This window comes from Balaenoptera ricei, chromosome 15 (genome assembly GCF_028023285.1).
Source record: "Balaenoptera ricei isolate mBalRic1 chromosome 15, mBalRic1.hap2, whole genome shotgun sequence".
Lineage (NCBI taxonomy): Eukaryota > Metazoa > Chordata > Mammalia > Artiodactyla > Balaenopteridae > Balaenoptera > Balaenoptera ricei.
The window spans coordinates 5560420-5586598 of NC_082653.1; the positions used below are offsets into that span (position 1 = coordinate 5560420).

Here is a 26179-nt window from a genome sequence, read left to right on the forward strand (position 1 = left end):
ACACCCCCTGCCCCACAGGCTCCTGGGGTTCTTGGGAAGCCGCGTGGAAACCCCTCTGTAGGGCCGGAAGCAGCCTCAGGTCCGACCACGCCCAGCCGGGGAAGGCAGGCCGGGGTCTAATTATAGAAGGCAGGCTGTGAGAGGTCCTCTCCGGGAAGAGGAAGTGGCGCTCTGATTAACCCCCGGGTTGGTTCACCCCACATTGAGACAGTCCCCACGGGGAGAGGAAGTGTGGTGAAATGAATTCAGCCTCGGGGCCGGGGCAGCACGGACAAGCCAGGCGGCTCTGGCTCATGGCCGCAGGGATGGCAGGGAACCGGCTCTGTAGCCCAGGGGCCAGGTCCGCTGAGGAAGCCTTCAACTCTCTGGACCCTGGTTTTAAAAGAAAGGGGGCTGGACCAGATTCGATCTTCAAAGTGGGTCTCTTGTTTCAGGGCACGGGCTCCCAAGTCAGGAGCTGTCTGAGCCTCAGTGTCCCCATCTGCAGAATGGGGTTGCCGGGAACCGCGCCTTTCACAGAGTCTTTGGAGGATGCACTGAGGTGGTCTGTGCTGCGGGCCAGCCTGGGCCAGGGCCTGGCACGGGACGGGGGCTCGGTTAGGTGTTCCACGTTGTCAGAACATCAGCACGGTTAGTGGGGTCCAGTCAAAATGAAAATGCGGGCCCCTCGTGCAAAAGTTACTAAGAATTCCAAGACGGAGACAGCAGAGCATTAAGCCTGGCGTGGGGCCCTTCTGAGCCCTGTGTGGCTGCCAGGGCTGCAGGCGCATGAGCTGGGGCAGATGCAGGGGTCGGGGAGGGGGTGGGGAACGGCTCCTTAAAAGGATGGATCCCTCTCCGCCACCGTCACGAGGGGACCTCAACGTGTAGTTGATTGGAACGCACAGAATCAGAGCTCTGCACGCTGTAGGAGACTGTTCGCGTGCAAGCGGTTTAAACGGTGCACACAGAGCAATACGGAAAATTGACCGTCACCATAAACATGGAGGTAGAAACCTGGGCCTGAGGCTGCAGCTCCCACTCCCACTGAGGTCGGCTGTGGGGGGAGGGTGATGGGAGTTACAGCAAAGCTGAGCTGTATCCGTAACATTTTATTTCTTTAAAAGAAAAAGGATTAGTGGCAAATGTGACAAAATCTTCATGTCTCATTGTGTCATGTTTAATTCTGGGTAGTGGTAGTAGGGGCTTATTCTTCTCTGAATATTTTCATTTTTAAAAGGTAGATTTCACCACTTTAAAAAGCTTGAAAGCATTGGGTGAAGAAAGAGCTGGCTTTGGCTGAGGTCCTGGGAGTAAGGTGTCTGGGAGACACACAAGTGTTAATTGAGCACCTACTACATGCCTGGTCCAGGGCTGGGTTCTAGGGAAATAAAAATGAGCATTTTCCTTCCAGGAACCCAGAGGTCAACACGGGGTGCCGGCCTGTCCTGTGTGGGGACCCACATGAAGTGATCCCTAACTCCAGCATGGGGCTGCCACTTGGCTATTTTCGCAGGAAAGCAGGATCTGGGGCGTTTTTTCCCTCTTGCAGAAGGATGCCAGGAGCCTTGCGGGAGTCAGCTGGCAGGCACCAAGGGCTGTGTGTTGGGGTGGCAGGGGCAGAGGGAAGGTGGAACAGAGGGACATCAATAGGCATGGTCATGGGTGCAGGGAAGTGCCCGGGGCCGCCCCAAACACTGCTGAAACCCTTAGATGAACAATAGGAGAGTCACGAATTGTCAGCAGCCTCTGCTGGGAAGCCTCAGGGTCTGCAGCCTCAGGCATGGAAGTACCTCAGCTGGAACTAGAGCCTGCTCCGGGGCATCAGCAGCCTCTTTGTCAGTAATGGGCAGAGGACTAGACACCAGGCTCCCCCAGCCCAGGGCTTTATCCTGAAGGTGCCTCGGCTGGCGGTCCCCTCGGGGTCAGGAGCACAGGCAGTTCCTCTGTCCCAGGGCTGCTCTCTGGTCATTTCTGTCTCCTTTGTTTGTTTTAACTTTTTAATTTTGAAATAATTTTAGACTTAGAGAAAAGGTGCAAAGATAGTCCCCACGTCCCCTTCACCTTGCTTCCCCTAATATTAATCTCTTACATAATAGTACAATGATCCAAACTAAGAAATTCACTTTGATGCAGTACCATTAACTAAACTGCAGACTTTATTCGGATTTTCCCCCAGTGTCCTTTCTCTGTTCTGGGTCCTACATTGAATTTAGTCATCTCGTCTCCTTCGTCTCCTGCAGGCCCAGGGATGGTCCTCGCTCTTTCCTTGTCCTTCCTGATCTTGCTGGATTTGCAGAGTATCAGTCAGGTGTTTTGTAGATTGTACTTCAATTTGGGTTTCTCTGATGTCCTCTCATGTTTTCAAATGAGACATAATTCATGTTCCATAAAATGCAACCTTGTAAAGCGTACAATTACGTGGCTTTTCATATACACAGAGTTGTGCAACCGTCACCATGATCTAATTCCAGAACCTTCCCATCACGCCAGAAGGAAGCCCAGGGCCCCCATATCCCTTTTTGTTCACTGCGCAGCACTTTCTCTTGTCCCCTCCCTCTTGCCCCGGCTCCAGTTCTCTCCGGGACGCTGGTCCTGTTTTCTTTCGGTTTCTCTTTGTGTCTCTACCTCTGAGCTGCTCTGTCTCTCTCTCTCACATTCGTTTCTATTTCTGTGTTTCTCTACATCAGTCTCTCCCTGTCCCTCTCTCCATCTGACTCTCTCCCTCTATTTTCTCCCTTCTCGTTCTGTTTTGCTCTATGTAGTGTGTGCATCTTGCTCCCTCTTTCATTCTAAAGGAGACACCGGCAAAACCCAAGAGGAATGATAAGGCATCCACAGAGCTCTGGAGACAGACGGGGTGAGGATAGGAAATATCTAAGGGCTGCAGCTAGACAGGGACCTCTCTGAGGAGGTGACGAAGCAGCCAGCCCTGGAAGAGCTGCTGGGAGAGGGCCAGGCAGAAGGGCAGCAGGAGCAAAGGCCCTGGGGCAGGAGAGAACTCCAGGGCCAAGCTAGGGAGAGGCAGGGGACAGAGACAGGGGCCTCCCTGCGCCCAGGCTCGCTTAGAGGGAGCCCTGAATTCCTCCCCAGGTCAGGCCCCCAGGCAGGAGCCCCAGCCAGCCCGGGGCGAGGCTTGTGGAGAATAAGTCATGGCTGAACCTCTGAGAATTTTCCAGGACCAGGCCACATGCTCAGCCCTGGGGACCCTGAGCTGGGTACAACCCACCTCTGCAGGAACCTGCAGCAGAAAAGCACAACCCAGGCTCCGAAGGAGTCTGTGTGTTGATTTATTCCATTATTTATTCCAGAAACACTGATTAAGTGCCTGCTGTATACCAGGACCACAAACAGGCATGGGCAGCGCCCTGACCTCACGGGCTCAGAGTCTAGAAAGAGAAGCAGCCCACCTACTCACCCTGACCGTGCTGGGGAGAAAGGCTGAAGCTCAGACGGCCATTTATTCATCCAGCAGCTATTGGGGCCCACTGCATATGGTGGACAAACCCAGATGACCCTCAAGGGGATGGCCCCTGTTCACAGCACAGTTTCTGGAGCAGAATGGCATGGATTCAAGTCCCAGCTCTGCCGGCTATTAGCTGAGCAGCCTTGGGCAAGTTGCTCACCCTCTCTGAGCCTCAGCCTCCTCCTCTGTAGAGTGGGCTGCTGTGAGAGCTACAGGCCAGAATGTCACATGCTGAGCCCCCCCTACCCTCCCCGCCCCACCTCCGACATTCAGAGACAGGACAGGAGCTGAGTTTATCAGCCATAATTGTTCTTCCCAGCTGGGGGGAGGGCTGGCTGGTCGGGAGGATCCCAGGCCTGCTGGGGACCGGGGACCGGGTGTCCTCCCCCAGGGGTGCAGTCTAGGCAGCAGGGGGAGGGAGCAGCATGTGCTGCAGCTGGATAGTGGCTTGTGTCCTTAAGTCACCGAGGGCAGCACCAGGCCGGCTGGCCAGGGCCCAACAGCCTGACCCAGCCTCATTTGTGATGCAAATGGCTGGCAGTGGCTTCGGGCCAGAGCACACGGTCCCCAGCCAGGGCCCCAAGCTTTTATTCTGAGCAGAGCCGGGCGGGGGTGGGGGGGGAGGGGAGAAGGCAGGGGGGAGCCTCCCCAGACAGCCTCGAGGGACCTCTCTGGGTTGGGTAGGGGTGAGCAGGGACCCCAAGGCCAGGAGATGCATTCCTGGAGGCTGACGGGGGTGGAATGGGGTGGAAGGGCTGGGCCACCCCCTGCTTGGCCAGTAGGGTGAGTAGGAAAGCCTTCCGTCTGGCAGGGCTCCGTCCTGCAGAACCCGGAGGTCCTCTCCGGGCTTTCTCCCGGGATCCCGCAGAAACCAGGGCCCCGCATGCCACACCCTGTCACTTCCAAGCTGACCCCCACTGGATCTCCAGCCCCTCCGGGGTCCCCGGCAAAGCTGCGGCCACACAAACCTTCTCTCCTTCTTCCCTGGCTCTTGGCCACACTTGGCTTTTTCACAAGCTGTTCCCTCTGCCTGGAATGCCTCTCCCTTTGTCAATGCCAGTCTTTTTTCGATCTCTGGCCCTTACTCTGTACATGTAACCATATACTCTTTTTCTTAAAGACAGTGCCCCAAATTGTATAACCTTCAGGCCCCATGAAACCTGGGTCTGTCCCCAGTGGTAGGAAAACATCCCCTGACACCATCCTTCCTGGTCCCAGAAGAGATGAGCAGGTCACATCCCCTGTTAGGTCATTCATCCATTCAACAAATATTTACTGAGCAGCTACTATGTATCAGGCACTTTTCTAGGCACCTTGGATAGAGCAGTGAACAAGGCAGACAAGAATGCCTGCCGTTATGGACTGACAGTCCACCAGGGGTACCGGTAATAGATGAATAAGCAATAATAAGTGATACATAAAGTAAAAGTAGGTTTGAGGCGTGATAAGAGCTACAGAGAAAAATGAACAGGCAAGAGAGAGGGAGCACGGTGAGTAGGGGGCTATGAGTTTGAATGCAACAAGGTAAGAGGTGAGCCGTGTGGATACCTGGAAGATGAGTGGTCCAGGTAAAGGGAAGAGCATGTGCAAAGGCCCTGAGGCAGAGGAACACCTGGGAGGGCTTGGCACTTCACTGTAGTGTTTATCAGACTGAAATTAAATAATTATTTCAGTGATGACTTACGAATTTTTTGTCTTCCCCACTAGGACTTTGTATCTGGTAGTTGTTCAATAAGTACAATAAGTTCAATAAGTACAGTAAGGAGACAGAATGTATTTATTTCTTTGGGAGGAAGGGGTTGGTGCTGGTGGAGTTGTAATGAAGCCCCCACCCCAGGGCACTAGGTCGGCTCACAGGGCGGAGCTCTGCAGGCACCTGCAAGGCAGGGACCCAGGCCTGGCACCAGTGTCTGGGGATGAGGGCACCAGGCAGCCTTTTCCAGAGGCGAGGGGGCAGCAGGCATGGTGAGGACAAAGCAGGAAAAGAAAAACAGGAAGACCCCACGATGATCTCTGAGCTTGGTTTGGGGCATATGTGATCCCTCTTCGGATGCCCCAGACAGAGCAGTGACACCATTTCAGGGGCCAAGTTCTAGCCAGGCCACTGAGTTTGGGAAATGAACTTTAAAAGTGTGGCCCTGAATAGTTATCGCGTGGCCCTGAACAGTTATCTCCTCTGGTGTGACCTCCCGGCAGCGCCGTGTGAGGGCTGAGAAAGAGCCTGCAGGTGAAAACCCGGCACACAGCAGGTGCGCACGCACCGGACAGCGGCAGGTGCACCAGCAACTCTGTTCAAGGTGATTCGTTCTACCTCCGCCTGAATGAGCAAAAGGCTGGAAACGGCTTCCACCTCCATCCCAGGGGGCGGGCAGTAGAGCACGCCCACTCACACGTGGAACGCTAGGCAGCCGACAGCCAGGCGAGAGCAAGCTCCGTGCGGGCTCAGCGGGGAATCTTCAAGATGTATTTAAGGGAAAGGAGCAACGCGCCTCACAGAGCGAATGGCGCTGCTGACTTGGGAACAGACACACAGAAGCTAAAATGCAATGTGTTGAAACTGGAGGCCCTGGGTGCCTGGAGGGCAGAGAACCGGGTGGGGGATGGGAGGGACTTTCCCATCCCACAAACCGCGCCCCCTCCCCCCACAATGCCCGGTCAATACGCTGGTGAATGGAAGCTGTGCAATAATCCTGAATAAAAATGCCACCGCTCTTAGGAGCAAGAACGTGACTACTGGCATCTGGAGGTGGGAGAAACTACCAGGCAGGGGGCAAAGGGGGCGGGGATGCTGGCACAGCCCTCGGGCCGGACCTAACTGTTCGCCTTTCTCACTAAGTCAACCACCCGAGGAACAATAGTGCTTCCCCTCCTCTTAGAGGAAGGGCGGCTGGAGACAGCCTGCAGGGCCAGGGCGGCAGGTGGAAACCTCAGTGAGGTGCCAAACGCTATTCTGAGAGGCCGGCGGAAGCAGGGGCGGAAGTCGTGCTGGCGATGGTCTCCGGCTCCGTCACTACACAGGCGGAGGTGCAGGGGGAGGGGGAGGGGGAGGGGGGGTGCCCGGGGGAGGGGAGGAAGATGTCAGGGGGTGCTCCCACCCCCCCGCGGAAGCTGCTAGTCCAAAGCCAATCCAGTTTCTGTTTTGTAGGAAGCGTGGGTAAGTTAATGCATTTCATCCCCACCCAGTTCCCTCTCCGCTCTGCCAGCCTCAACCGCCTTCCCCTGACCACACTCTTGCCCTCCTGGCCTCCCCGCAGTTCCTCAACCTGGCCCAGCGCACCCGACCTCAGGACGTTTGCACAGGCTGTGACCGCCTCTGGAACGCTCTACTGTCTTCCTTCCTTCCGTGACTTTTCTCCAGTGACTTTTTTTTTTTTTATAAATGTATTTATTTATTTATTTGTGGCTGTGTTGGGTCTTCGTTGCAGAGCACGGGCTCTAGGCGCGCGGGCTTCAGTAGTTGTGGCACGTGGGCTCAGTAGTTGTGGCTTGCGGGCTCTAGAGCTCAGGCTCAGTAGTTGTGGTACATGGGTTTAGTTGCTCTGCGACATGTGGGATCTTCCCGTACCAGGGCTCGAACCCGTGTCCCTTGCATTGGCAGGCAAATTCTTAACTGCTGCGCCAACAGGGAAGCCCTCCAGTGACTTTTGCTGGACCCACCTCTCACCTGGACTCTCCCGGTTCTTCTCCATTACCTCACCTGCTTGTTTCCTTTGCAAATTTGTAAGCCAGTGATTTTTTTTTTTTTTTTTTTTTTTTTGCTTATGCCCCTGTCAGGGCAGTAGCCACACCCACTTTTTTTTCTTTTACTGTTGCACCTCCAGTGCCTAGCACAGAGAAGAAGCTCAGACATTTGTAGAAGGAACAAAATAAGAATCTTTGGGGCACAATGTGCTGTCACTTGGGGGAAAATATTCAATGGTTCTGAGGCTAGTCAAAGGGAGAGCCAGAATCTAACCGAGGTGGGGGATTTTAGAGCAAAAAGTTAGACTGCCCTTCAAGATAAAGGAGGTTGATTTTGTGATGGGCTTGGCTAAGGTTAGGGACCAGCGGGAAGGAGACACATTTTCTTTCCTGTGAAATAACCCAGAGGGTGGGAGCCAGGGGCCATGGACTCCAAGCATGAAACCAACATAGGCTGAGAAATAAAGAGAACTTGGATCCTTATAACAGTGCTTGAGCTGCTGGATCCAGCCATTCCTGAAGCCAGAATTCAGCTGCATAAGCCAGTCATGTCCAACTAATCATTCTCCAGAAGGAGGGCGAATCATTCAAGATTCTTTTCTTTGCAAATGACAGAAAACCCAAGTCAGACTGCTGTGGTGGGCGGAATAATGCCCCTCCCTCCAAGACATTTGTGTCCTAATCCCGGGAACTTGTGACTATATTAAGTTTGAATATATTGTTACATGGCAAAAGGGACTTTGCAGATGTGATTAAGGTTATAGATCTTAAAAGAGGGAGAGTATCCTGGGTTATCCAGGTGGGGTCAATCTAATCACATAAGTCATTAAAAGCAGAGAACTTTCTCTAGCAGGAGGCAGAGAGGAGCAGCAGAAGAGGAAGTTGGAGAGATTTGAACACTAGGAGGGACTTGACCCACCGTGGCTGAAGGGAGCCATGTGGAAAACACGAGAAGGAATGTGGGCAGCCTCTAGAAGCAAAGACCTACCCCTGCTGTCAGCTAGCAGGAAATGAGGACCACAGTCCCACAGCCACAAGGAACTGAATTCAGCCAGCAAACTGAATGCGCCTGGAAGGGGATTCTTCCCCAGAGTCCCCAGTAAGGATCACAGCTCTGCAGGTATCTTGACTTCTGCCACCCCAAGGTGAAGACCAATCTGGGTCATGCTGTATCTGGAGTTCTGACCCACAAAAGTAGGACATAATCATCTATTATGTGCTGTTTTAAGCCACTAAATTTGTGACGATTTGATAGAAAACTAATACACTGGTTTAATGAAAAAAGAGAATTGACAGGCTCTCTCAGCCTGACTTCAGGAATGGCTGGATCCAGCAGTTTAAACACTGTCCTCGGGATTTAATTTCTCTGCTGCCTCCTAAGCTGGTTCATGCTCAGGCTCCATGGGTCACCCTGGCAGCTCCAGGCTCCCATCCCCCAGGTTAAATCCACAGGAAAGGGGGCCTGCATCTCCCGGCTGTCCCGTCATAGGTCTCACTGACTCTCATTGCCTGTAGCTGGACCATGTGCCTACTCCCGAGTCAGTCATTAAGGCCAGTGGCATGCAATATTCTTTTTGGCCAGGTCTGGGTCACATGCCCATCTCAACAGGATTAGGGGTGGATCTGGAGCCACCTGAGACTCAGGGACAGATGTAGGGAAGGGCTAGTTCCCAGGGGGACACTTGGGCACAGTTAGAGGGCAAAGGGCCACAGAAGCCACCACACAAGGGGGCTTGAGATCGCACAGAGAATTTGCCTGTTTTACTTTCTGGAGATGAGCACCATGCAGGGTGGCCTGGGCCGAGGAGCCCCAAGCCGCCCCAGCAAATGTGACTCAGAACCTCTGGACGACTCCCACCCCCAGGGCCCGGTTTCCAAACTCACGGGCTAAACAACAGGGAAGCCTTGCGTTCCTCAGAAGCATGCTCAACTGGGACACAGAGTAAACAAACCGATATTTATACCATGGCCCCACGGGGTGGCCACTTGGCTCTGAGGCAAATATGGTCAAAACTGAATCGTGCAGCCCTCAGAAGAGACCGAGGCTGTCCCCAGGGGAGCCCGCGGGAGGCGTCCACATCCCACACTCCCACGGGCATCCTTGATCCTTCCCAGAAGACTTGGGTGGGGAGGGAGGTGTCTGGCTGCTCACTTCTGCTCATCCCTGCCTCACACCCAGACCAGGCGATCCCTCCTTTCCCCGGGCCTGGACTCTGCTGGCCCTTCCCAGGTCAGGTCCTGGCTGGGTCCAGAGCCCACAGGCAGGGTACCCACTCCCCCATGCATCCTCTCCTGAAGATGCACTCCCCACTGCCTCAGATCGCCTCTCCTCAACTTAGAAGATCATTTAATTTAAATTATTTAGAATTCATATGGCCAGCACGTATTATAGGCCCTCTTCTATGTGCCCAGCATTGGGTGCAGAGGCTGGGTACCAGCATGGATGTCTCTGGCCTGCTCCTGCCCCTCCCAGTTTACAGTCCAGGATAGGAGACAGATATTAAATGAGCCAATAAAATGCACTGAGAAGTACAAACCCTGATAAGTTCCCCAGAGGAGGCAGGCAAGCACAGTGCAGAGTGGGAAGATGGCAAGGAGTCGGCCAAGGATGGGCACCGCATGAACATCTGCGGGAAGGGCACAGGCAGCGGGAACAGCTCGTGCAAAGGCCCTGTGATCACCAGCTAATCTCCTCCCCAGCTCCTGCTGATTCCATAACGATCTTAGTTAACTGTTTCCTTGTCTATTGCCCACTTCTCCCAGTAAACTGAAAGCCCTGTGAGGGCGGGGATTTGCCTGCTTTGTTCCCTGTTGTCTCTGCAGGGCCTACAACAGAGTCTGTGCACAGCAGGCGCTAATACAAATCAGCAGAGTTCACAGAATGCAGAAACGACAAGGGGGCTGTGAGCTATGCAGGTCAGTGGACAAGCATGTGGAAAAATAGGGAGGTCTCATTTAAAAATATTTATGGCTATGTCACTGCCTTGCTACAGAGAAATCTGGAGAAACAAACACAAATGTTATCCGGGATTGGAGGGAATATTCCTTTGTACCTTACAGAACTCTGTAGCCATCCAATGTTTTACTCTGAGATTGTATTTCTTTCCACTCTTTTTGTTTTTTATAATCACAGAAGCAATACGTGAATGTGGCACCACATTCAAACAAAGATACGTATAGAGTAGAAAGTAAAATCCACATTCGCCAGACAGCACCCCTCAACCCTCCCCGAAGTCCATGAATGCCCCTTTCATCAGAGCCCCTGTCTCCCAGGTTATACCTGATGCGCCCATGTCCATGCTCAGACCATAGAGCTGGAGGCCCAGGGTCAGGCGGGTGTGGGTGCAGGCCTCAGAGAGGTCTGGGCCTCCTCCCCAGCTTGGCTAAGCCCAGAGCCTCCCCTCCCCTTGTGTCCTAGAGACACAGCCCAGCACAGGGACGACTCCCCACTCGGGGCCGGGCCTGGCCCTGGTCGCAGCCTTTACCCCATGGTTCCAGTCAAGCAGATACCCTGGGTACAAACATCAGGAAGGATTGGGTGCCCATCGCATGCATCATCCAAAATAGAAGTGACATTCAACGATAAATAAGTGTGGGGAGGGCCCAGAGTTCTGCCTTTTCCCGTGGTGACTTCCATTGATCTTTTGGAATATTCTTTCATTGTCTTTTCTCATTTTTTCAGAGCCACTGCCTTGCTGGTTTCCTAAGACCTGCCCGGTGAGGTGTGCCTGGTATGTGGCAGGCCGCCACCCCCGCCCCCCAGCCCCTGCAAGCACTGACTTATTTTCTATCTCAATGGATTTGCCCATTCTGGACATTTCACATGAATGGAATCATACAAGATGTGGTCTTTTGTGACTGTCTTCTCCCAATTATCATCGTGTTCTCAAGGTTCACCTGTGTTGGAGCATATATCAGAATTTCATACGTAGAAAACAAACTTATGGTTACCAAGGGGGAAAGCGGGGGAGGAATAAACTGGGAGATTGGGATTGACATATACACCCTACTAGATATAAAATAGGTAATAAGAACCTACTGTATAGCATAGGGAGCTCTACTCAGTACCCTGTAATGACCTATATGGGAATAGACTCTAAAAAAAGAATAGATATAGGTATACGTATAACTGATTCACTTTGCTGTACACCTGAAACTAACACAACATTGTAAATCAACTATTCTCCAATAAAAATTAATTTAAAAGAAAAAGAATTTCAGTCCCTTTTCATTGGTCCCTTTATGACCAAATAATATTCTTTGGATGGGATACCATAGTTTGTTTATCCATTTTTCAATGGTGGACATTGAGGTTGTTTCCACTTTGGGGCTACTGTGAATAGGGCTGCTAGAACATCCATGGACAAGGTTTTGTGTGGATGTATGTTTTTATTTGTCTTGGTATATACCCAGGCGGGCAATGTCTGGGTCATATGGTAACTCCACGTTGAATCATTTGAAAACTGCCAGACTGTCCTCCGTTCACATTCCCACCAGCAGGGTGAGAGAGTTCCAACCCCTCCACCCCGTCAACATGGGTTCTTGCCTGGCTTTTCCTTCTAGCCATCCTAGGGGCTGTGAAGTGGCATCTCACTTTTTTGCTTTGATTGCATTTAGCGTTATCCTCTTAAACCAGTCTAAGTTATAATAAAAGCCCACGCTATACTCATGGAGGGTCTTAGAACCACATGAAGGAAAGAGATGGGCTCCCGTCTCTCCTGCTCTAACCAGCTGTACTACAAGGGGATTCACAAAAAAATATTTTTTAAAGTGAACTATCAAAACCCTAAAAAGGAAATTTGAATTCTTTCTCTAGCTACAGAAGGCAGAGTCCTTTTTGACCTCTGAAGAAACGAGAGAGAAAAACAAAGGAAAAACGGACTGGGGGAAACATATAAAAAATTTAAAAGGTACTAAACACAGTGGTTCTTAGGCCAAGCTTCACTTTAGAACCATCTAGAAGCTCTTTAAAAAATACCCAGGCCCAGGCCCTCCTCCCAGAGACTGGGCTTCCGCTGGTCCCGGTGGGGTCCATGCAGAGTCGTCTTGGGAAGCCCTGTGGAGGCAGGCTCTGCAGTGTGGCCAGGACTGGGGTCGGGGTCGGGGGGGGGGGGCGCTGCAAGGACCCTCCCCCTGTTCACAGCAGACTGTTTGTGCATTGGGTGGGTTACATCCGTCCAGCTGGGGTTAGAGCCGGTGAGCGAGGGGCGCTATCAGCATTGGCGGTGATCCAGCGAGATCCCGAGATCCTCAGAAGTGGAGGGGGGAAATGCAGAGTCCCCCCAGGAACCGACCGGTTTTCTCAAGACCAAGCAGGACAGAAGCACTGACTGTAATAAAGGGCTGGCACTCATCGAGCTCCTCCCTCAAACCTGGCCCTCACTGCTTTTTCCACGGGTGTCCTAGGAGGTACTGATGAGAAAACTGAGGATCAGAGAGGGTGAGTGACTCACCCAGGGTCACACAGCTTGTAAGGAAAGAAACTCAAATTCAAACTCAAGTCTGTCTGATTCCAAACCCTTGTGCTGACTTTGCTGGAGTGGGGATGGGGGGTAGCAGTCTATCTAACCTACCATTCATCCTTCCATCCATCCCTTCATCCATCACTCCATCCATCCATCCCTTCATCCATGTCTCTCCATCTCTCTACCCCTCCACCCATCCCTCCATCCATCAGTCCTTCCTTCCTTCTCTCTCTCCATCCCTCCTTCTCTCACTCTCTCTCTCTCTCCCTGTCCATACTTTCTTCCATTCATTCATTCATTCCTTCCTCCCTCCATCCATCCGTCAAGGCTTAACCACATGAATGTCCTCTAGTTAGACATCGAAGTGGATAAAACATATGTGTATCTGATGTGGCCCCTGCTTTTTCCCACCCTTGTCTCTCTCCCATGGCTCCTAGCTGGCAAACTAAAATGCCCACCAGAGCTTGGTGAGAGGCACAATAAGGACTGGTGGGGACTGTGGAGAAGGGGGAAAGCATGTGTTTAATCATTGCTATGCGGGACTGTGGGCCCAGTGTTGCCAGAGAAGCTTCTGTCTGTGGCTGCTCTCTCCTTTCCACAGCACTCCGTGAACATCTCTCCATGTCATAAATGTACTTCTTCATGGCTGCACCGTATTTCATGTCGCCATTCCCTCCAGAGGAGAAGCCAGCAGCGGGTTGGGGGGGGGGGCGGGCTTTGGTGTCAGACCCTCTGGGGTTTGGGCCCCAGCTCTGCCAGCTCCCTAACTACTTTGAGCCTCAGTTTCTGCATCTGCAAAATGGGGACAGTGTACATGCATCTTGCACGGGGTTGCTGTGAGCTGACACAGCTGGGTGGTGGGCACAGGGCCTGGCAGAAGCTAGGTGCTCAGTAAGTGCAGGATTCTCTGTCCTTCCTTCCCCACGAGGAAGAACACCGCGGTCCCACACCCCTTGTGACCTTGGAGACTCTTATTAAACCGCAGCTCCAGACTCAGGAGTATGGCCTTTTTCACAAGCCCTTCCCTCATCCTGGGCCCAAGGAAGCCAAGCAGACTCTTGCAATGCTCACCTCTCCCTGGGTCAGGAGAGCTCGTGTATGCCAACGGGACAGAGCCCAGGTCCACACCGCACAGGGGTGGGCAGTCCCGGGCGTGCTGAGCACTGGTGAGCGGGGATGGTGGGAGGCCTCGGGTCAGGCAGGAGTGGGGTTGTCAGGAGAACGCAGCCCAGAGAACCCGGTCAGCTCCAAGTAGGAGGAGGGAGGAGCAAGAGGCCGCCCAGACTCATTCCTGTGATGCTCTGAGGCCAGGTCCAGGCTCTTGTCCCAGACGATGGCGACAGAAAGAGAGACCACTGCCCCAAAAGAAAAATCAGAGAGAACAAGGACGGCGGGCAGGGTAGAGGCAAGAGCTTCGACAAGAAGGTCTGGGAAGGCATCTAGCAGGTGGGGAGCGGGGATGACATCTGAGCTGAGACTTGGTGACTTTTGAACTCAGGCTGAGGGACAAAAAGGAGTCGGCACAGGACACCTGGCGGGAGAGTGGCTCTTGAGAAAGGCATCTGAGAGGTGGCAGGGCCAGTTCAGCCATGGCGAGGAACTGAGATTTTCTTCCAGGCCAGTGGGGAGCCACAGAGGCTTCTATGCCAGGGAACAGCATGCTCTGAGTTACCTTTTTAGAAGATCGAGTGGGTCCCCACAGGCAAGAGGCGGGTGGAGGCAAGGACAGCTGCGGACCCCACCCAGCTCTGGCTCATCAGAGACACGCAGAAGAGCCATATAAGCAAGCCGGCGGGCACCCAAAGGACCCCACCCGGTTAGCATTTGGGGTATGTGCACACAGATGTAACATCAACCAAATGCCAAACTTCATTCTCCAATTTTTCTTGCTCAGTTGTAAATCGCACAGAACTGTGTTAAGAAAAAAGTAAAACTCTCCTGTAGTCCTAGTACCATTAACAGCTAGTCTATTTCCTTCCTCCCGTTTTTATACACATGTGTAGATTATTTTAATAAATTTCCTTTATTTTGGAATTTTTCCCCAACAGTTCTAATGGTATAATTTGTTTTTAAAAAACCTTTAATTTCTCTAAAAATGTCCCTATCACGGTGCCAAGAAGCCAGCAGGAGGCACCAGGAACTCTTGGGTTGCCTTTAATGCACCAAGTTCAGCTGTCTGGTGGGCTGGGCTTCGGGGGGTGGGGTTGCCCCATCCTTGATCTCCAGGCTGCTGTGCGCCCCGATGTGTACACAAGGCTTGGGGTGAGCAGACAGGGCTGATAAGCAAGGCTGTGCACTTATCAGCCCCAGCAGGAGGCCCAGGAGGTATCTGGAGGGCCAGGTGCCCACCCCACACCATGCCCTGGGCAGACACCCAGCCCCAGGGCACGCTGGACAGCTGCCCCTGTTACTCTCGCTGTATCTGGATGGTCCCCAAACCCAGGGGGCGTCTGGTTCAGCGTTTACAACTCTGGGGACAAGCACAAGTGTGACTCAGCAGTCAGGGCAGGGACCTGCGGGGGGAGGGGTGACGAAGGAGAGGAGAGCGGGGCTGGGGGGTGGGGAGGCCAGAGCCCAGCCCTCTGGGAAGGGCAGTATGTGCCCTCCTGATTCAGGATTCTTGAGTACAAATCCTGGCTCAGCCACACCAGCTCTCTAGCCTTGGGCAAGCAGCTGAATCTCCCCAGCCTTGGTTTTCCCATCTGTGAGCTGGGCACAGTCAACCTCCCACGGTTGCTGGGAGGGTTCAGAGAAAGAATAGACATAAAAGCCATAGGAAGTATTTAATGAATGTCAGTTTTCATGAGTTCTGGGCCTCTGAGGACAGCCTTAGTTCCAGAGCTGAGGGTAAAACAAGATGGGAGTTGCCTCATTTGACTGGAAACATGGGGTCCTTCATCCACAGGTGGGACTCTGAGAGGCAGCGGGCGGCTTTCACAGGAATTAGGGTGGTTTTCTCACCTCCACTCTCCACTGCTTGCTCAGCTTTCCCACTGGCACGGGGGCTGGGGGCTCTGGGAGCTGGGCACCTACCCCAAAGGGGGCTATCACTGAGCACTTTGCCTAAGTCACCCCCTTTCATCCTAGTGGTGGCCCAGAGAGGGCGACCGTGGGGATTACCCCATGTGCAGGTGATGTAACCACGACCCAGTTATTGCCCAGAGACAGAGCCAGAGGTGCCCAAGCATCTGGCCCTTGGCACTGCACCATGTTGGCCCGATGGGGTCTGCTTGCCTGGAGGCGGCGTGCAGGGCGGAGGGGAGGGGTGGGAGCCCGGGCCAAGATGTTCCACCTCAAGCTCCCGGAGGCCACAGAGCCAACAACACAGGCTTTGGAGTCAGACAGACAAACCCAAGCCTGGACCAACTACGTTCAACCACATAGCCCCTCTGAGCCCCAGTCTTCCCCTCTGTAAAATGGGACTATTAGCCCACTCCTCGTGGGAGGGTTCTGACCAGGAGGAAAAGAGCCAGTACACTGGAAAACATCAAACGGTCCCCCTCTGGCAGCAGCAGACCCAGCACCCCACTCGAGGACCCTAAATGTGAAAGCACCTCGGGCTGCAAGTCCTGCGCAAGGGGGAGATGCCCCGTGATGACTGTTCACCAGACCTGAACACACCATGAGGGAGAATCTTCAGCTGCCATCTCAGAACTGCCCCTGGGGAGCCAGGTGACCCCAGGCAAATTCTGTGAGCACTCTGAGCCCCGATTTCTCCATGTGGGAAATGGGCATACTGATGATAGACCCAGCTCACCTCGCTGGTGTGAAGGTCGAAAGAGAGACTGAGTCAGTACAGTCTCCACAAAGCCCCTGTGAATGAGACATTAGTATCCTAATGTTATTTTGGTTTTTTTTATTGTATGTCACTCAGCCTAACTTTTTAAGTAATGCAGCCCCTTTGAGATTGTATATATCCAGAGTCTTGATTGCAAAGAACAGAAAAAAAAAAAAAAAAATTAAATAGGCTTAAGCGAAAAAGGAAATTTTTTAGCTCTTGTAATGGAAAAGTCCAGTGTCTAACTCAGGCATAGCTGGATCAAGGGGCCCCAGAGATGTCACTAAGACCCTATCTTCACTCTTCAGCCCTACTTTCCCTAGTTCTGGCTTCCTTCTCAGACAGTCTCTCCATGAGCACAAATAGTCCCATCTCTCAACCCCACCCCTTCACCCCACCCCACCCCACACACCCTACCCCCACCCCAGCAGCTCCAGGCTTATCTGCTCCCAGATTGGCTTCCCCAGCAGAAAGACAGCTTCCTTCCCCCAGGAGTGCCAGCAGAAATCCAGGACTGACTCACTGACCCAGACTGGGTCATATGCCTATCCCTGAACCAATCACTGGGGCCACTCTCACTACACTGTCTGCTGGGGACGCAGCGGAGAAGGGACAGAACCCCGGCCTCGGAGGACGGTCATGGCCCCAGTCCCGGCGAGGCTCAGGGAGGTGGAGGCCTGGCCGAGCTCACCCTGCTGGCCTGGGGGGAACCAGGGCCGTGGGTCAGGCCCACGCCCTTCAGCTCCACGGCAGAGCACCTCCCACCACCGCTCCTCAGGGGTCTGGGCAGCGATGGCTCCACTCCCGTGTCTCAGTTTCCCCATCTGTGCAAGAGGGCCACTCTGAGGGTTCACCTCTTGGTAACCAACCAGCCGTGAAAAGCGCCTGCACAGCACCTGAGCCGAGTCCGCAGCGCGGACGCTGGCAGCGGTGTTCACCATCATCATTTATAATCGTCGTCACCGCATCCCCTGCGGGCACGGACCACGGCCCTGCCGCCCTCAGCTCGCCCCTGCTCTGCACTCAGTGCCCTGACTCTGCAAGCTCTGTCTCTCCTGGGTTAGCCACCGTCCAGAGCCCTCAATCCCGGGCTCCAGGAGGATGTTTCTGAGTCCTCGAGGTCTGTCCCAGAGGCTGCCACTGGCCGATAGTGACAGGAAACGGGCTGGCCACAAGTGGCGCTCCCGATAACCCTGGCAGCACCTGCAACCCTCTCCATGGCCCCCCGGCCCTTATCAGCTGCAGCAATGTCTCCTCTGAGCTGGAAGCCCCATGTTGACCTCCCTGACCCCTTGCCAGTGTTTGCAAACTAAGACCCAGCAGGAGGGAGACGGGCAGGTGGCAGGGGCAGGCAGGGAGGGGCATCAGCGGTTCCTGCCTGGCAAGATCCCACCTGACTTGACCCCGGGAACCCTGGCCCTTCCCTGGGCAGAGGCTGGGGGCCTGGACTACAGAAAGGGGGAGTTTGCAAATCTCAGAATCAAAGCGATTGGAAAAGGCCCGAGGAGATCCCACAGGCACGCTAGGACAGAGCAGAGAAGGTGGCTCCCGGTCACCCCCAGCCACCTCCCGAATCGGGGTGACCCACCTCACTTCAAAGCCAAGGGCTGACCATGTGGAGTTGTCATTGGACTCCGGGGTCAGACCCAGTTGCCCAGCTCTGTGCAGGTGCCGCGCTCCCCATGCATCTCCTCCGCCCCATTCCCTGCAGCAACTCTGACTTCTGCCCCCCCCCCCGCTCCCCCTTTCCCTGGCCCCAGCCTCAGATCTGCCCAGCACACTCCAGCCGGGATGGACGGTCCCAAAACTCCCGCTGGTGTCCTCTGCCAGAATCAAGTTCCGAGTGCTGGCAGGCCTCAGTTTCCCTGCTGTGCCTGGCACAACACTAGGTGTGGGGGACACAGCAGGACAGAAGGCAGACAGCCCCTGCCCCTGCCCCTTGGCGTCGGTGTTCTAAGGGGGGTGGGACAGAGACAGGTGAGGACGCAGATGAAGGGAGACACAGTTCAGCTGCCTGGACCGAGACTGGGGTCGGAGGAGGCTGCTGGGACAAAGACACTTCCGCGTTGAGAGCTGGAGGCCGGCAGGTAAAAGCTGGAGGATTCAACAGCAGGTGCAAAGGTCCTGTGGTGGGTGAGCTGTGCCCAGTGTGGGCAGGGGCCTCACAGACCACAGTGACAGCTTTGGCTTTTTCCGCAAGGATGATGGGGAGCCACAGAGGGGAGCTGGAGGAGCCGTGACCCTCTAGCTGCATGTGGAGTGTGGACTGAAGAAGGATGGGGCAGAAGCAGTGAAGGGGCCACTGCAAGGGTCCAGGAGAGAGGGGGTGGTCCTGGACTGAGGCTGGAAGCAGAGGAGGGGGCAAGGAGGGGAGGAGGGGGGCAGATGTGAGACGGGCTTAGCAGGAGTCGGCCGTGGGGGTGAGGGAGGAGTTCAGAGTGACCGGAGGGAGGCTGGCTCGCCCGCTGTGCGCGGTAGGTGAACGTGGGAGGCGGGACGGATGCACGTGTTGTGAGGCCTAGCTCCGCTCTGCAGGGTTGGGGCGGTGGTCGCGGGGAGGACAAGCCTGGTGTCTGGAGAGCGACCGTCCCAAAGGAGGCCAAGCCGCGACCTCCGAGCTCTGCCCAGACTGGCCTCCCCACCAGGAGCGCCCACTCCACTCCCCCAGATCACCAGGAGCCCCTCCATCCTGCACGGCCCAGCTGCCCTCCGGTGGCCCCTCGCCCCTGTGCAGTCCTCCCCTCCCCCATGGCATCGACCACACTGTGCTGAGCTGGCCAGGCCGCGTCTGTGCATTGCTACCCCCGCTCCCCAGACTGTGCTTACAGCACACCCGTCCACCGGGTCTCTGCTGCCTCCCCAGCCCCATCACCTCCGAAGCTCACCTCCCACCGACTTTCCCCTCACTGTGCCTCTCCGGCCACACTGGCCTCCTTGTCCCAGGGCCTTTGCACCTGCTGTTCCTCCTGCCTAGAACCCGCTCATTCTCCATCACCCCCGGTAATACGTCCTGACCAGTATGTGAAATTGCCCCATTTGCGTGTTTGCTGCATCTCCCCCACTAGTTTGCATGCTTGCTGTGTGCCCCCAGTAGATTATAAACCCCAGTGGGCAGGACTGTGTTTTATGACTATCCCCAGTGCTCTGCATGTGACCCGGCACACGCCATTTCTTAGAATGAATGAATGAGGGAGAAAGTGAGGCAATGAGTGAATGAACCTCCTCTCCAGCCTTCACACCCCCTCCAGGAGGCCCCCGTGATTCCCCCAGTGCTGAGTCGGGGCTCCAGCTGGATGGTGGGAGAGGCTGGGACCATCCCGGGATGGAGCCCCTCTCCCGCACACCCAGACGTCCCTTCCTGACTTGCGCCGCGCCCGGCTGCCAGCACCCTGAGGGCCGGGGGTCTGGACACCTGCTCCTGTGCCTTCTCAGCAGCTCCTGCCCGGGTTCTGCCAGCAGTGCCCTGCTTTCTCCAAGGAGCCGCCCCCTGTTCCACCTGGCTCTGGTGGAGCCGCCCAGCCTCTGCCCCCAGGGCCCTGCTCTGAGCACATCAGAGACCGAGCCCGGTGGCTATGAGGGTCAGAGGCGCCCACTTCGAGGGAAAAACTACAGACCCACTTTTTCTTTAAAGAAAACAACTTTTATTTTTATAATCAGAACATTCTAATAAAAATATTATTAGAATCTGAGCTACCTTTGCTTCCTGGGCCTTGGCTCTGCCCCGGCGTGCAGGGAAGTGCCTGCCCGTGTGCAGCAGCCCCGAGGCCTCCCACTTCCCTGAGGTAGGTCTGCAGGAGCCGCCCTCACGCCCCAACCCCCTCGGGCCCGTCCCCTCATCTCACCCTCCCCTCCCCCTCCAGGAGCCCCATCGCGGGCTGTGGGAACTGTCACCTCCCCCGTCCCCGAGCCCCCAAGGCAAGCAGATGTGTCTCAGCTCAATCCCGCAGCTGCTCGGGCTGGTACATACACAGCAGGCGACACCGCGAGGGGACGCGGGGGGCACTCTGAGCCTCCACCCTGCCGGCCAGGATGCTGCGGTCCGGCCCCTCGGCCCGCAACCCCGTCACGGCCGTAGGGAGGGGGACAAGCTTAAGACAACTTACTGTCCGGAGACGCCTACCCTCTGAGGGGCTCGGGCACTCGGGCCAGCAGACACCTTATCACAGAAATACTGTCACTGGCTCCTCGGGTGTAGAGCCATCGACAAAAGCGAGTCTCTCAAAGTCAAAAACAGGTTTTGGATTCTTGGTGGTGGGAGTCTCTGCTGAAAAAATAGACTGAAATTCTGAAATCATCTTAGTAGCAAAACAATGACGGTAAGAAAAAAAAGTCGCAGTGCTTCGACGTAAAGGACCACGGCCAGCTGCCCCGTCGCTGGTCACCGGTGGCCCTGCCGCACCTGGGCGTCTGGGGGCCGGGGGGAGGGGGAGCACCCCAGGGCCAGCATTTAGAAAATGGGAACTCAGGAGGCCGGCGATCCCCCCCGTGCACGGTTCAGAGCTGTGCAGACGGAGCGACAACAGTCAACACACTTCGCGATCCTGGGCTTCCCTGGAGTAAGGCCTCTCTGAGCGGGACAAAGTTTCTGCTCACCCCAGTGGGCCGCCGGGGTCTGTGGAGGGTCCAGAAGGCCCCACAGGATGCTGGGGGGACCGCCCGCGGGCTCCAGGGGTGCGGGAGGGCGGGGACAGTGCGTGTGCGACATTCAGGCTGATCTTCAAATGGCTCTCGGTCACTCTTTTCTCTCAAAGTCCTCCCTCAAGGCGCGACGGTCCTGGGTGTAAAGAGAAGTGGTCTCTGGGCCGCCCAGGGTGCAGGCGGGGTCCCGCGGGGTCTCCCGAGGCACAGGTGCGGTGTGCACCCCTGGGCTCGGCCGGCACCCGCCCAGCGCGTGGTGATGGAGCCGCAGTTGCAGGGGCAGAAACGGCCCTCACTGCATCCTGTCGGGCTGCAGCTGCTGAGGCTGGTACTGCACGAAAGCAGTGCCCGCGGGGGCCGCGGCCGAGAGGGCCTGGGGCACGGCGGCCGGGTAGCCGTAGCTCACAAAGCTGGCGGCTGTGGCGGGCGAGGCGGCATACGGGTACTGGTCGTAGGTGGCCGGCGGGTACTGGGCGTAGGCCGGGCTGGCCGGCGTGTACTCAATGTAGGGCGAGGACAGTGACGGGACTGGGGCCGCCGGGATCACCACGCTGGGCTGGACGATGGCTTGTGGGTAGATGTAGTGGGGGGTCAGCCTGTGGGGCCAAGCAGAGAGGGTCAGGGTCAGGGTCAGGCGACAGAGTGGGGAAACACAGCGGCTCGGGTGGAGTGGAGGTGCCGGAAGAGCCAGGTGATGCTGTGTCCCCCCCTCCGGCATCTCTACTTCCTCATCTGTAAAATGGGTGCAATTACAACAATAATGGTGCTCCTACCACAGGGCCTTTGCACTGGCCATGCCCACAACCTGCACAGCACTTTCCCCAGCGACCCACAGGGCTCCCACCTCCCCTCTTCAAGTTTGCACTCAAATGTCTCCTCCGTGAACCCGTCCAGGAAGCCCCCCCATCCCACCCTACACACCAAACACCACCCGTCCCCCACAGGAGCAACACGACATGATTTGGGGGCAGGGGTGGGGAGTTTAAAAATCATGAACAATTTCAGCACCAAAGCATCAAATCCAGCACAAGCCCTTCTGAGCACAGGTCCCTGTGTGATCACCCAGGTCACATGTCCATGAAGCCAGCCCTGTCCCCCCACTTCCCTGGGTTCATCTTCCCAGCATCTGCCACCCCCACAGTGACACCCTGCGCAATTTACTTGTTTACCACATCTGTCTCCCCTGACTACAACGTCAGCCACCCGTGAACAGACAACACAGACCCTGGCCCAGGCAGGGGCTCACTTGCTGAGTGAATGAGGACAACGACGTAGTACAAGTGTAACCGCAATGACGGTGCCGCGAGCAAAGATGACGGCCAGAGCCTCAGGGACAAGGCGCAGCAGGCCGGTGGCCACGCCTCACACGCAGTAACCGGCTGAAACTTCCCCCAGGTTGGCCTTCAGGTAACCGTCTCATTTTACAACAGAAAAACTGGTCTTGGAGGTGCCTCGCCCAAGGTCCCCCGGGCACCAGCCTGGGAGCTGAGAGCTGCAGCCCGCACTCGTCCCTCCCTGCAGGCTGCCCACCGCGGGCCCCGTGCGCGCAGCCCTCCACTGTAGGGGCGACCCCACACGTCGCAGACGGAGAACCTGAGGCTCGGGAAGGCAGTACCAGCAGGTGCCCACTCCAGCAGCCGGCGCCGGGCCCCACGGCAGCGGCGGGCACAGAGCGGCCTCGGCGGGGCAGACGCCGTGGCCTCCAGCATCAGCTCCTCCCCCTCCTCTCAGGCCTGCACAAGTCACACAGGATGAGGCTGACATGGCTACACACCTGGGGGCCACCCCAACCTCCCTCCACGCCTGTAAGACAGGCCCCGGACCCCTGACCTGCCCCCCTTCCATTCCGAAGAGAAGCTGCTTTGAAAGAAAAAGGGAAACCTTCCCTCCCGGCGCTCCCGCAGGCCTGGCAGGGGCAGAAACTGGGGCAGCTTTGGGAGAGCAAGTGGACAGAAAGCCGGGCCCTGGAAGCTGGGCTCCCTGCCCCCGCCAGGCCCCTCGGCATCCAGCGGCCCTCCCTTCCGAACAAGGACAGGGGCTCAGTGGGTCCCGGCGGCACCCCTGGGAACAGCGAAAAAGCAGAGAAACCCGAGTGTTGTCCACGGGGACGGAGCAGCGTCCAGTGTCCCCCAGACCACCCCACATGGCAGCAGGACGAGGTCCACACTCAGCCCCAAGCCGCTCCCCTCCACGCTGCCGGGAGAGAAAGCCAAGCCACAGAACAGAGATACTGTTTATGCAAAACTGTGATATTTATACTGAATGGTGATAATGTTCATGCTAAAAAAAATCAAATGTGTATTTATATCCATGCTAAGGATGGGTGAGGTGGAATTGTATGAAACTGCCGTTTTTATGGGTCCAAGAGCTGACTGAGGGCAACTTTATGTGGGGCAATGTTTTGAACGCAAAGAAAAGGCCTGGAAGGAGGCTGTGTAAGGGTTGCATGTGGGTCCGAGCATCTCTACAAGGCAAATGGATGCACAGGCACAAAGGGGAATAAGAAGCACTACTCGCGACAGCCAAAAAGGAAAAGCAAGCGTCCATCCACCGATGAATGGATTTCCAGACTGCAGTGTACCCACGCCGAGGAGTGTCATTCCCCCAGAAAAAAGAACAACGCGCTGACACACGCCACTGTGTGGATGAACCTTGAGGACACGATGCTGAGTGAAAGAGGCCAGACACAAAAGGACACAGACTGAATGATTCCATTCACGTGAAATCTCCACAAAAGCAAACCCAGAGAGAAAGTGGTTACGCTGCAGGGGCTTCGGAAAGCAGGGGAGGGGAGTGAGGGCTATGGGTCTCCTTCTGGGTGACGAAAAAGTTCTGAATCAGATAGTGGTGATGGCCGCACGACTCTGTGAATATATTTAATGCCCTAAAACAGCAGATTTTACGTTATGTGTACTTTACCACAATAAACGCATAAATATAAGGAGCAAATCCTGAGCGAGGGGTGAACAACCCAGTGAGGAAAGAGCTGGGGTGGTGACGGGCACCACAGCCCCATGGATCCAGCAGCAAACCCCTGGGGGTGAGAGCCTGGGCACACCTGGCCGGTCCCGGAGGGGCCCCAGCTCCCCCCCGCCAGGGAGTTCCTACACCGGGTCCCCGCCTCCCCGTCGTGTGCCCTCCTGGGCGGCAGCACGCCTGTGGTCGCCAAGGCCACACACTGCTGCTTGTCAGGAAGCCAGGCAGCTGTGGCCAGGAGCCCTGCGCCACGGCCCAGGCCATGGCACCCACGCTCCCTCTCCGCCCTATTGGGAGTTTCTGCTGCCCACCCGCTCCTGCCTCCCTGGTGGGAACAAGAGCCCTGAACAGAGTGGGGCCTGGGTTCGAATGCCGCCTTGGCCTCCCAAGCTGCAACCAGCCTTCTCACGTGTCTGCGGGTGTGCTCTGGGCAAGCATGCAGCGGTGAGCACACGACCCAGTCCCTGGCCTCTCAGCGCTTGGATCCCAGAGGCACACGAACACACCAACCCGTGAACCAGAGCTGGGAGTGGTCGGGAGAGGCTTTTCGGAGGAGGGGGCAGCTGCTCAGAGCCTGAGCTCCTGGCCCATCTCCCCCACTGGACCTCACATGAGCAGGTGGTGCCTCGCCCAGGGCCTGGCCGCGGGAGGGGCTGGACACGCAGTGCTGACAAACAGCCGGCGGGCACAGATCCCTCCGAGAAAGACAAGGGGCCCCGGCCGTCCGGATGCCTCTCTGAAGGGAGCCAGAGGAGACACGATGGAGCGTGCCTTGGTGCGGTGCCCACTGTGCCGTCCTGGGCGTCATCGATGCCCCCACCACGTGAGCCCCACGCGGCTCCCGGAACCCTAGAACATTCCTTAGTGGGAGGCTGTGGAAGCTTTGAGCCCAGAACTTCTCCCAACACGGGCAGGCGCACCACTGCCTCAGACGGCATTTGCTAAAAATGTGGATCCCCACAGACTGCCAAGTCAGATGGGGTCCGGGAATCTGCATCTGACAGGCACCCAGGGATTTGGATACTGGCACTGCAGAACCACTGCCTGGACCAGGCACACACTGTCCACACGGCAGAAGTACCCGGGGCTCTAAAATGACAGGTTTCTGGCCACACCTGCCTCAAGGCTGCCGGCCAAGGCAGCCGTCACGTTTACCAGGCTTCTGACACTCAGTGTCGTCAGGACTAAGCTCTGCTCTGGCCACCACAGAGCTGCCCTGCTGGGGGACGCTCAGACACGGTGTGGGCGAAAAAGCTTCAGGGTGAGAGGAAGGGGGACTCCCTTGTTTCCTGACCTGCGGGGACACTGCGTGTCTGTATCTGTTCACCTGTTTCCCTCAAGCACCCTGTCCCCACTCCCCACTCTTTGTGAAAAGCCCAAGATAACTTATGAAGCATTTCACAGCCATAAAACAGGTGCTGCTATTACCCTATTGCCCAGAGAGTGAAACCAAGACTCAGAGAGGCCGAGGGACTGGCAATCACACAGCCAGGGAGACAGTGGCTGGTGTGGGTTCTGCCACTGGGTACGGACTGCTGAGTCAAGCGGGGAGGACGCTGCGAAGCTCCCCCTCCAACCCCCAGGAAGGGGACCGGGGCCCTCAGCTCTGCGCTCAAGTTACAGAGCTTCTGTGAGTCTCAGTTTTCCCATCTGTAAAACGGGTCTGGCAGAGGCTGCCGTGAGGGCTTGAGAACCGAGACCCTCCACCAGAACAGCATTTCTCAGCCACAGCGGCTCTGCCCCCAGGGGACGCTCAGCTGCGTCTGGGACATTCCTGGTTGTCACACTGGGGGTTGGGGGGCTGCCAGTGGCAGCCAGCGGGTGGAGGCCGGGGACGCTACCAACATCCCACAGCGCACAGGAGGGCCCCTCCCGCTGACCACGAAGAATCCTCCAGCATCACGGCAAGGTCAAGACCCCGCTGTAAACTACAAAGAAAAAGGGAAATACCATTGTCACGACCACAGACACCCATGCAGAGGGCTGGGAAAAGGCCAGGCGGGGACCAAGGGACTGAGCTGGTGCACACACACAGCGTCCCCCACGGGAACCCACTGGACTCTTCGGTGAGAAGGAAACCCCAGCCAGACCACCAGCTGGCCCCGTCTGAGCACAGCCCCTGCGCCCCCTTCCCAGGCCCGCACACCACAAGGGGGGAGGTCCCAGGCGCCTGGCACCGGGGAACAGGGTCTGTGT

At 56.2% G+C, this 26179-nt stretch overlaps 1 protein-coding gene and 1 long non-coding RNA gene across 4 annotated transcripts in view; one reads left to right on the plus strand and one right to left on the minus strand.

The window, feature by feature from the left end:
* RBM38 (RNA binding motif protein 38) overlaps positions 1-26179 on the minus strand; it is a 48662-nt gene that overhangs the window by 13323 nt on the left and 9160 nt on the right. Inside the window, exon 4 of one of the 3 annotated variants that reach the window (XM_059896770.1) lies at positions 19988-21603. The exons of 1 other annotated variant lie outside the window; for it this stretch is intronic. In XM_059896770.1, coding sequence (XP_059752753.1) covers positions 21300-21603 — 304 coding nt within the window. In that variant the 3' untranslated portion in view covers positions 19988-21299. Of the gene's footprint in view, positions 1-19987; positions 21604-26179 lie in introns of those variants that run through there. One more of the 3 variants, XM_059896773.1, reaches the window with a different exon arrangement.
* On the plus strand, positions 6517-10928 carry LOC132348386 (uncharacterized). The gene is made up of 3 exons (XR_009497454.1): positions 6517-6599; positions 9950-10042; positions 10809-10928. It is a non-coding gene; the product is annotated as an uncharacterized LOC132348386 (long non-coding RNA).